Source organism: Triplophysa rosa, linkage group LG9 (assembly GCF_024868665.1).
Source record: "Triplophysa rosa linkage group LG9, Trosa_1v2, whole genome shotgun sequence".
Classification (NCBI taxonomy): Eukaryota; Metazoa; Chordata; class Actinopteri; order Cypriniformes; family Nemacheilidae; genus Triplophysa; species Triplophysa rosa.
Genome location: NC_079898.1, coordinates 3,792,802 through 3,804,959, shown reverse-complemented (window position 1 = coordinate 3,804,959; position 12,158 = coordinate 3,792,802). Strand labels below are relative to the sequence as shown.

At 40.1% G+C, this 12,158-nt stretch overlaps 1 protein-coding gene across 5 annotated transcripts in view; it reads left to right on the top strand.

Annotated features, from left to right (window-relative positions):
• Positions 1 to 12,158, top strand: part of mlip (muscular LMNA-interacting protein) — an 89,264-nt gene that overhangs the window by 47,376 nt on the left and 29,730 nt on the right. For all 5 annotated transcript variants that reach the window (XM_057341561.1, XM_057341562.1, XM_057341560.1 and 2 more), the window contains 7 exons: positions 3,616 to 3,753; positions 5,030 to 6,718; positions 7,258 to 7,329; positions 7,806 to 7,886; positions 9,481 to 9,564; positions 9,669 to 9,716; positions 11,491 to 11,532. In XM_057341561.1, the coding sequence (XP_057197544.1) occupies positions 3,616 to 3,753; positions 5,030 to 6,718; positions 7,258 to 7,329; positions 7,806 to 7,886; positions 9,481 to 9,564; positions 9,669 to 9,716; positions 11,491 to 11,532 (2,154 nt within the window). The remainder of the gene's footprint in view (positions 1 to 3,615; positions 3,754 to 5,029; positions 6,719 to 7,257; positions 7,330 to 7,805; positions 7,887 to 9,480; positions 9,565 to 9,668; positions 9,717 to 11,490; positions 11,533 to 12,158) is intronic.

The window sequence follows — 12,158 nt, the reverse complement described above, 5'->3', positions numbered from 1 at the left end:
ACCTGACCCTCCACAGTACAGACAAAGGTTAAGGTTCCGCCTCCGTGTACGTTCCTCAGGACATAGTCGAAAACGATCCACATCCATGGGTTCTGGGTCTGAAGGAGTCCGGGAAGCAGAGGTCGTAACCCGTGGAGGAAATGTACCGGGTGATGACGGCGAACAGGCTGACAGACGTTGGGCGATACTAATGGATGTTGTATGAGAGCCTCCAGACCGACCGAGTCATCGTAGATGGCCATGTGTAATCGGATCGAGTTCTGTAGCCCTTGGCGGTAGACCGAGACAAGCGCCGGCTCATTCCATCCACTGGTCGCGCAAGGGTGCGGAACTGGAGGGCATAATCCGCCACTGAAAGGCGTCCTTGTCGAAGCCTCAGCAGTAGATCGTGCACCGAAAGGTAATCCATTCTTGGCCAAAGACCCCTTTAAAGTGCTCAAGAAAAGACTTCAGATTAGTGGTAAGTGGTCCTCCGGCCTGCCAAATCCCGTATGCCCAGTTCAGGGCCTTACCGCTCAGGAGGGAGATGATGAAGGCTACCTTGGATTTGTCCGTGGAGAATTACCGGGGTGCAACTGTATGTAGAGCTCACATTGGAGACAGAACCCGCTACACTCCTCCACGGAGCCAGTATATCGGTTGGTAGGGCCATGGGACTAGACGCCGATGGTGGGTTAGACGGAAGGAGTGCAGGTGCGGGTTGGTTCCGGAGTAGGGTGACCAGTTCAGAGAGGGGATCAGAGGGAGCTGGAGGTGAAGGACCGGGAGAAGTCTGTGGTGTGGTCATGGTGTGGTTCAGTCTACTGTCAGGGTTCTGGTAGACGGAGAGCACACCACGGAGGTAGATAAGAAAAAGGAGTTTATTTCAAAAACGGAATATCCAAAAACAGGTAAGTATTTCAAAAACAAACAACAGGTAAGTATTTCAAAAACAGGAATATCCAAAAACAGGTAAGTATTTCAAAAACAGGAATATCCAAAAACAGGTAAGTATTTCAAAAACAGGAATATCCAAAAACAGGTAAGTATTTCAAAAACAGGAATATCCAAAAACAGGTAAGTATTTCAAAAACAGGAATATCCAAAAACAGGTAAGTATTTCAAAAACAGGATATCAAAAAATCCAAAAACAGGTAAGTATTTCAAAAACAGGTAAGTATACTTATCGGGGTAAAGAATTGCAGTGAAGACAACAAGACTGAACAGGGAAGAACAAAAAGGTGCAAACTTAAATAGAATCCTGATGATGTGATGCAGGTGTGGACTAATCAAAAATGGTGGATGTGCGGTGCATGCTGGGAAACTGAGTTCAGAACTCCGGGGAGAGGGAACGGGTGAAGCGAGCTGGCGGTGACGACATGGGGGGCGTGGCCGGTGGTGCTGAAACCGTTACACTGTGTAGTTAAACCTTATTACATTTTGTGCTTTATGATTTTCACCAGTTGAACTGTAACACCACCATAGCACCCTCTGACTCGCACAGACTTTGAATGTGCTGCAAAGAGGCTAACAACCGAGGAAGAACTTTGTCATTTATCTCGCCGTCAATCTGTAATAAATCATCAATAAGTGCATCTAATCTGAATGACACAAGTCATTTGATGCATGGTTATCGACTTCATTGGCTAAATGCTGTAACTCTCTAGCTAATTGTGCGCCCGCCATAGTTACTTAACGTTATACACGAAGCAAACGATCAGTGAGTGACGTGACGTTAGTCCAAAACAAGTCAAGAGTAATCGATCAAACGCTTCAATCTACGCTGAACCAATAGTAGGCAAGACCAACCCATCTAATTATCATACAAGACACAGAAAAGTAAGAATAAATTCAAGAATAAATAAATAAAAGTGGAAATAAATACATGCGGTAATAAATAAATATAAAAATAAATAAACATATAAATAAATAAATGTAAAAATAAAAGGAAATGATAAATAAAATAATCTAAAAATAAATAATAATAATAATTAAAAATAATTAAAAAGGGACACAAAAAATAATAAATCAATTTAAAAAATGAAAAGAAAAGTTAAAGCTAAGATCAATAATAGCTAAAACGAATTATTTTGTTTTATCAAACCATTCATTCCTTTATTTATTTTAATATTATTACATTTATTCGTTTATATATTTATTTATTTATACATTTATTTATTTATAATTTTTGCAGGTTTAGTCCTCCATATCTGACAAACACTTCATGTTTAATGTCCTGCTGGCAGAATTTAAGACTAGCTCCGTACATAAACATTGGTCTATAGTCGCAGATTCCCGGACCAATAACTTGTGAGCTAAACGTTCTTATAACACAAATGACACCTCATTCTATGTAATGTAAACAATGAATTTTAACCTAATTTTCCACAAATCGAGCCTTGTATTTATCTCAGGCAGGAGCTGGCTGAGACAAGACCGAAGGGATCGTCTGTAAAGTGCAAAACCCGAAGATCATTAAGCTACGAAAAATAGTGATTAACTTCAGTGCTACATACTGTAGTACAACTAAAACCAGTTTAATTTCAGCAGGAGAGCATTAATGTGTAAACTGAATTTGGTGAGACCACAGTGTGTAACATTTAAATTATTAATGACTTTTCACTTTTCGGATTTACAGTCACTTTGCAGACGGTTTCTTTGGACTTGTCCATGTCGCCTGCTCATATAGAGATCAATTTATATTCTCGTTTTGAGGAAGAGTAGGTTGTAGATCATTGTCTAAGGAATTATGTGTTATTTGTGTTATAACAACGTTTAGCTCACGGGTTATTGGTCCGGGAATCTACTCTGAACCGCTCCATTGTTAATGTACGGAGCGGGACAACAGGGCTTTTGAATGTTTTGCGAGATAATGCAAATATGTTTGCGAGAGAACGCAAAAGTTTTGCGAGATAATGCAAATATGTTTGCGAGAAAACGCAAAAGTTTTGAGAGATAACGCAAATATGTTTGCGAGAGAACGCAAAAGTTTTGCGAGATAACGCAAAAGCTTTAAAAAACATTTTTCTCTTCCCTTTCATACTTTTTCCACCCCATGTCCCTAAAAGGGCTCCGTAAGTAACAGTACATATCAAAACAATAATAGCAGTGGAGTATTTTCCTCCCAAGATGGCGGCGCCACAGCAACATGCAACATAGGGCTATGACGTCAGCTTCACAGTCTCTATTGTATGTCTAGATTGCTCAAACAATTCCTTTTTTTGTGTTCCACAGAAAAACATATAGAATAATGACAGTATTTTTATTTAGTGTAAACTACTGCTTTAAATGTCAAATGTGAGACAAATGTGATTGGCAGCGTGGGGATTTCAGTGTTTGAAATTTTGGCAGAGAAATGTTTGTACAGCTCACATGCGAAAGGCATTTCCTGAAGGGCTTACACAATCTGGTTGGGTCATGTGTACTTGCATGTGAGTGATACATGAGGGACATGGTCTTCTGGTAAATAGAGGTGCATGAAAGAACGGGATGCACACGCACATATTAAAGCATCCACTTGCTCTCTCATATCCATACGGTGCTTAGGAGCTGGAAATAGCTACCTCTAGTTAAGGCCCACTTTGGGACAGCTGGCGTTTCAGATTTGATGTCGCTTAGTAACATTTTCTGTTCCAGTGTCAGACTTCACGAGAGCCAGGGGATTCTGAAGAGAGCATGACTAATAAGGGCGTCTACAAGGCTGAGGTGATTTATATCCAAGACCATGATGAGGAAAAGATTGGAGAAACAGTCAAGATGACCACTCAAAATGAGGTGAATATTTTAGTGTTTTCTGCCAGGGAAAAAACAAAGTCCTGGTCAAATTTTGTTTGCTATTCACTGCTTAAACTTCTAAGGGAATGTTACTGTTACGTATGATATGTGTGATGACAAAAAGCAATGAGGGATTAAGGACTGTTTGTAAAGCACAAGATGAAAAATTATGGCTCAATCCTCATTTAATAATTCAAGTTGTGGTGTAATTGCTATTTAATAACTTTTAAATTGCTCTAATGGAAGTCTTCATGGTAATGAGTCTTCCCTGCTGATCAAGAGGCTGTGGTTCCCTGCAAAAACATAAACATTAAGGCCTTTAGACAGAAAAAATCTTTTAGTACATAGGAATGCTCATTGTGATTTGGTGCAATTATGTCGACAAATAGGTTTTGAATATTTTTCATTAGTCGCAAAAAAATTACACACTTCACAATCCATTTTAGTGTGTGGAACCTGAGTCCTTTTGGTATCAAGGTAAAATAAAGTGATTTGGATTTCTGAAAACACACCTACTGTAGGCCCACCTCTCTGAAACTCTCAGTGTTCGGTGTATACTGAAGTGCATTTAAGTCCTACTGGGTTGTTCCTATTGACGACCTGGTAAGCTGCATTGACGACATAAAGTAGTTCAAATCAGACAGTGGTGTACCTTTCAATGATTTACATAAAAATACAGCAAGGTTTGTTTACTTCATCAGGTGTGTTTTATGTTTTTAATTAATTTATGAAGCCACTAAAGTTATTTTACATAATAATTGTTATCTTGCAATGCTAAGATATTTTCAGCAGACAGCTTTAAAATTAAATTTCAACAAAAATCTACCACCAGCTACAGACATCAATTGCAAAAACAGACATTTCTCACTGACACACCTCAACTCGTAACCTTTGGGCTTAAAGAAAATCCTGAACTCCCAATGGTGTGCAATGGCTTTGTGGTAACATTCAAGTGCGTTCAAGTGTTTGACAATACTTGAATGCACCAAGTGTACTATTCGCTAAACTTTTGGCCACGATGCAGTGTCACTTGCATGAGCCCTTGCTGCTGTCCGCAGTGTTCGTGCAACACACCATCCCCTACTATAAGGAACTACACTGTAAAAGTGAAAGAAATAGTTGAGACAAACTCTTACCTAAGTTAAGGAAAATTGTCATTAAACAAGTTACTTTCCAAAAGCATTGTTTAATCTAAGACCAACCCATGATTACAAAGTAGAACTGTCGCTCCAATGAGGTCTGTTTATTGTTCTTCACTTTTTTCTTTCTTTCTCAGATACAGTCTGCTGATATTTTAGCCTTTAACTCACTCTCAACGCTTGCTGGACCTCATGTTGAATCTGGTTGCACAACTCCTAAGCCTAGCCCTGTCACCACTGAAACCATTTATAATAAACAACCCAACCTTTCTCATCTAGACTTTCACAACATTTCAGTGGGTGCTGAGGTCAGCTCGTGTCTGTTTTTAAAAAGCCCACCCCAGAGAGAAGAGGTCCTAAGTCCTGCCAGCTCTATTGATTTCCTGACCTCCCCTGCTTCTTCTAAAGAGTCAATTTTCTCTGAGAGCTGGGACAAGGAGAGGAGCTGGTCAGCTCTTCACATGTTGTCACCCGATGGTTCTCCCGACCCTTTTAGTCGAACAGTCTCCCCGTGTTCTTCCATAAGATCAGGAGCCTTCACTCCCTCAGTGGTGAGAATTAAGAGACATGCCCTGGCTCCAGGTTACAGTCTGCTGCAGATGTCGCCCACTTGCGAAACGCCCTGTTGTGACAGTCGGGGGACATCACCTTGTCCCCTCTCGCCCCGTGCAAGACACAGACCCCCACCAACTCAGCTATCCCTGCTAACTGCCATCCTCCGGAAAGGTCGTCTACCTGTCCTGTCCTCTGCTTTACAGAGACCATACACTCCATGTTGGCCTATTACTTCAGTTAGCATGACTTCCTGTTTAGCATGTTCAGCAGCATCTACGGTTTCACTCATGAACATGTCTAAAGCAAAGTCTTGTTCCTCTATAGACAGGCCCTGTAGGGAGTCTTGCCAGGATTCAGAACCACAGCCTCTGAAACAAGACCAAAATGCTCTGGCAATATCATTTTTAAGCAATGCATGTGACAAAGGACAACTGAAGACACCAGAAAGATTTGACTCCTGTAGACATGCTACCAGTAATAGTAGCATTGCCTTACCTACAAAACACAGCCCTTTGACTTTACCAAACTTACCTACAGTCTTGGCTGCCCCTTCTTACCTGTCTAAAACAGGTCATAAGGACAGTAGTTTGTCTACAGCTGCTGGCCCTCCTTCTCATACCTCCTTCTCCCACATAAGGTCCATGTCCCCTAAATCAAACACCTTGTCCTGTTGCAACTCTGATAAAAACCCATCAGTTTCATCTGATTCTGTGGATCCCCAGTCTTGGGCATCATTAGTTCTCAATGATAGACTAAAATCACAAAAATTGTCTGAAAAAGATTCACTAGGCCTAAAACAGGGGCAACAGTCATCTGATTTCTCTGCTAGAGGGGATATAATAAGTTCATCCGATCATTTAGCCTCTTTACCTAAACCTCCACAGAGTTCATATAAATCTTCCTCCTTTCCTTCTCCGAAATCACGTGAACCACATGACAACTCTTCATCCCTGTTTTTAAGCCATATAACAAACAAACAAGATACCCCTTTCCAAAATGGCAGCAAACGTGACACTGAAAGAGTACACCTGTCATCACCAGCTTCTCCCTCTCCAAGACCCTTAGGTCTCACCTGTTTGTCCTATACACCTCCAGTCTTTCCTGCTTGTCCCTCTGTCCAACCGTACCTGCAGTTCTCTACCTCAGAGCGTTTCACGCCATCCCCAGCAGCCCCAAGCAGTCAGCTCTCACCCTCATACTCTCTCTGTTCATCACCCTCTCCTTCTTTATGGGGCAGCACCCAAGACTGCACAGATGGTAAAAATAGAAAGGTACAGCGCATTTCACCATACCTGCAAGCTACTTGCATGTTCTACCACTGTGAAAACAATGGCATTCGCTCTATAAATGACATGTGTTTCCAATCTGCTCGCACTTTACAGGTAGAAAATTATATGCATCTCAATCATGTAATAACAGTAGGTCTTTGCAAAGGGCAAGTTTGTAATTTCGCATGTTTTGTGTTGTCTTGTAATTTGGTTCAGACATATGCATGTTTAACACATCAACATCTTTGAATGTGGCTCCTTCAGAATTCAAAGTCTAAACATTAGCTGCGATTTTAACTAAAGCCACACTTTGTTGTAAACAATATTTTCTGTTGGTTTGTGTTGGTCCAGTTCCAAATGTAAAGAGAAAAGAATTAACTGATATGAAGCAGTACAAACCATTTTCTTGTTTATATTTAAAAAAAATATATATATACCAGTACCTTGAATTGCTCATACTGAACACCTCTTGTGCATGGTGCAGCTGTTCTCTTGTTGTGCTTTAGATGTCATAACATCTCAACCATTGCTTTCTAATACAGACATACAAGATCAAATCGACTTACAGGGCAATCGCTGCTATTCCCACAAATACACTACTTCTCGAACAGCAGGTAAGCTGCTCTATCCACCTTACTTTTTTTAGTGTACAATTAATAAATGAATCTTATTCACTTGATATCAGCCATTATATAGCGATTACATAATGTTTCAATGTAATTCTATAGTCACTAAAGAGGGTCATAGGATGCTAATGGAGGAGGGTGAAATTGAATCATTGATTTTTTTGATTGAAAGAATAGGCTTGTTCGTAATTGGTCGATTTTTAAAAGGAACTGTAGCCAGGCAAAGAGAATACGTCACCCACTTGCATGCCTCATAAGACATTAGAACAGGTTTAAATATATTAGACTATTTTAATTCAAAGAAGGAAAAGGATGAATTGATTAGACTCCCACAGACTACCCACAAGATTTGGCTGCTCTGTCCTACTTCCCTGAGTACTCACACGTTAAGGTCATGCCTTCGTAGAATATACAGTTTAAAGATTTAAGCTTCATTTATATCTGTAATTTTCTTCTGTTTAAAGGCCATAGATGATGAGGTCAGCAAGAATGAGGCTTTGCTAAGACCAGACAGCTGTTCTGCATGGGAGGACCCGCATTCAGAGGTAAAATGAGACCACACTGTCTGTTAAAAACAACTTGCAATGTTTTATGTTTTATACTAGGGATGTGCCTGAAGCCAAATACCCTAGTCGGAAAGGCACGGATAATGGTTTCAAAACAAACAACAAAGTCATCCGAATAACAGAAACAAATATTTGGCAGACAAAGCTGGAACAGCACTAAATTATAAACCTCTAAAATCACTACGTAATAATAGGTGTGTGAAGTGAATGTGTGTAAACTATATGAATGAAATGAGCATAAATCAAACAGCCACGGTTGCTGCAGCGTACAGCAAAGCATGGTTGCATCAGGGAACAGAGGTTACAGTCGTAACTGAGATGTTCCCTTTCTGTCAATCTCTCAACGTTTTGTCGAGACAAAATGGGGTCCCTCCCTATATGAAATACCACGGCACTGAGTCGCGTCACGACCTGTAGCGAAGCAACACTGACTGGCCTGGGTGTGTCACAGGTGAGCGCTTCTGTGATATCGTAACCTTCCAGTGTGTGTAGTAAGGCATCAGCTTGAGCGTGTCGAAGATGAGAGGCTCTTACCATTGGCCGTCACAGGGTGGTGGCCCTCCTTTTCTAATGGTGAGATAGCTGCCCGTCATCCTAAGGGACACTGGGAAGCGTTATGTCCTCAGCTGGGGAAGTGCACTACAGAGATCACATCCGACTGCAGGAAGGTATCCATGTGGATATACCGGCATGGTCTAACCAGTGGGGAGAACTCATGGGAACACGATGTGCGGAGTGCACAGACAAGAGGTGCAGGCCCAACGGGGGAGGTCACAATGCTGTGAGAAAAGTAAATAGCTCTTTTAGACACCTCGGCCTGCTGCCGAAACGCCCAGGGTAAAGTCTCACGCTGAGGGGGGAATCCGCTGATCCAGCAGGAATCTTTTTTTCTCGAAGAGTGATGAAAACGTTCAGCTTATTAACAATGCCTCACAGGTTCCGATGAAGAAAAAGCTGAATGAATAGACACGCCATCTTCCTTTATACCCGTATGTACGGGGTAGAGACTGGCATGCGGATGCCATTCGCCAAGTTCATTGGCCTTTTCAAATTTTTACGATCAGAGATGATAGGTTCTCAAGTTTAAACCCCGTTCTATCTTGACACAACGTCGAGAGCCCGACAGAAAGGGAACACATTACACTAGCCCTTTTCGAGTATTATTTAAAAAATATATATATATATATTATTTTTGCCATAGTTTAGGTAATCTCTGAGGGCCTCAGTATTTTAGTATTTTAACAATTGTCTTATTTTTCCTGTTTTTATTCCCCCTTTTTTATTTTTTTACTATTTTTAATTTGTATTTCAAGCAGTTTTAGCAGAAACATCTGAAACTAAGTTGATATTTTAACGAAACTAAGAACTCCATCAAATCTCCTGAGCTAAGAATGAGCAACCTTAATCCAGTCAAAATATAAATTCAATTTAAAATTATTTGATAAATGAATTTAGAACTGTTTATTTAGAAATGTTTTCAACATATTACTTCAACATTTAAATGATGTCATATAAAAGTACCATATTGTGTGGTTTTTCTAGCGGCTGACTTGTTCAATGTCTCTCTGTGCAGATGTGCTCTCCTGCTCAGCTGCGTCAACAGTCAGCAGAACTATACGCCACCATCGATGAAGTTCTGGAAGACCCGATCCAGAGAGTGAGCTGCCATGATTACGCACTCAGCTTAAAGCAGACCTACATCATTCTCCATTTCTACACAAATGTTGATGTTTTAATCACATTTTTCACTATTGATCACAGCATGTGAACAAAGCCACTGCGAAGTCTTCAGCAGCAGAGGCACCAAGGGTATGTAATCACTGACACTGGGGTTTATCACAGCTTCATTATTATTATCTATAAAAGCATAATTTACAATCAAGACAAAAATGATATTGTTTGTCTAGAAAATAACATTCCTTGTTTGTTTTTATTATCCAATCAGTGCTATCCTGGTCTATTCACCCCAAAATAAAACATTTGCACAAAATAAGATACATAAATAGTTCAACATTAGCGATAAAAAGGTGTGGGAACAGTTTTCTTTGCGGCTGACCTGATTACATATGCATTTGTAGGAGTTTCAGATGCAGAATATATAGAAGGAGAATATTTTAATGAATCATGCAAAGTGATTTACTAACATTTGAGCTGGTATTTGATGCCCCAAAGCATCTAAAAGCATCAAAAAACCTTTTTGAAATCATGCTCTCACGCTTGTTTGCCTTGTTAAGTAAATCTGGCCCATAGTGTTTGGTACCACCTAGGGGCACTCCACACATACAACTGGCAGGAGACATTCCAGAGTTTAACGAACAGTGATATAATATTTTCTAATAGAATATTTCTATAATGTTATATTTCTTCCTACTGGCACAAAGATAGTGTCTTTGTACAATGCAATAACACGATATCTACAATTTCTTGATAAAATAAAAAACACCTATGTTAGCAGCACCGAAGTGACATGATTTGATTCATCCATTCTGGCTAACGTTGATGAACCTTTGCCAGGTACCACAGGGGATTTATCCCCCGCTGTTCTAACCCGGCCTGCAATCGCAACATCTAAGAACTGTTTTGATTACATTCACTTCATGGGTTACTTTGAAATCTGGCACTTTTTAGAGGGCAGCGTTTCTCATTCTTGACTCATTTATTCTTCCCCTTTTATTCTGAATTTCCAAAGCCACAGACTTCATCGTCTCCATCTCCAAAACTTTTGGGATAAGAAGTGTTTCACTGATATTTTGTCTTTGCTAATGTTTTATACACAGCGTTCTGTACCTGAGTAGATGACTATGAGATTACATTCACAATGAAATGTCCCTGAAGATATGTAAAAGATCTCAGGGAAAGGCCACCTGATTTTCCTGAAGACACACTAGGATGTCTCTCTTACTGAACATATTTCAGAACTTGGAAATCTCTACTAATCTGAGTTTCAAAATTTAATATTTTATTTTAACTCCAACAAACTTTATTTTATGTCAAATAGGTCTGTTTGCTGTCTTTCCTAAAATTGATAGATCTTGTCTACGATGCTATTTGTTCAGTAACCGACACTGTTCATTTATAGCAATGCCTTTCAGCCATGACAGCCTCTCATACCGTTTCTGGACTTTTCTGAAGAATTCACTTAAGATAATAACATTTTAGACATTGTTTACATTCTGAAAGCCACGATGAAATATTTTTTTCTTTCACACTTGGAGAATTGTAGCAGATTTTCTTGTCACACAAATCACTGGAAGAAGCCACTTGTTACAGCTGTTCCATTGAATTTAGCAAGCAATAAGAGGATTTAAAATATCACAGACTCTTAAAACCAGAATTCTGAAAAATATTAACCTGGTCTGATTAATGCTTTCAAAATTAATATATTAGTAGGCTATAGATGTTCCTTACTTCATTCTTAAGCAAACACATTTATACCTACATACCATCAGATTACACATTAAAATGTGTAATCAATTGCTACAGTAGGTATAATATACAGTATTTATTTTTTGGTGTACATTTATTTACAGTACGGTAGATGACGTTTTTGTCTTGCCTAAAGGAACCTTTTCTTTTCCTATAGGCCAACCCGCACTTTGAAACCTCTGTACCTGAAAAAACACTGGTAGGCAATTCCTTTTGTATGATAATGTATCCATGTTTGCTAAATAAAGTACAAAACTGTACTTTCAAAAAATAGCCACCACTAGTGTGGTACTGTAACAAAGTTCAATAGAAGGGAAGGAAGGAGGCGGGAACCGGCGAACATTTCACAAACTTTAATACAAAATAAACAAACAATAATTCAGCAAATAAAAGGCCGGCAGCCACCTCACGGTCGACTGCCGGCCACACGAACATAAACAAACTTAACTTCCGGGCCCGGTCCTCTCTCTCGATGGTCCGGTCGCTCGTCCTCTTATGCTCCCGAGCTCCCCCGTGAGGCATGCGGGGACCGGCGGTCGCACAGCTGACACTCGTTGCCACTTACGCCGCCGGCCCCGCCTTACTCGCCCCACGGCTCTCGCCCCGCCTTCCTCGCTACAGGTACCCTTAAAGGTTCCTTATTGTACTTCTACGGGTACCCAGCATAAAATATTGTACCGCTTTTGGGTGCTTAACCTCTAAGGATTGTGTACCTATTTTTAACTGTACCTTTATAGGTACAGAGTAGGTCTTTAGGGTACAATTATGTACCCCAAAAGATACAACATTTTATGTTTTGTAGAGGTGCAAAAAGGATGATTTACT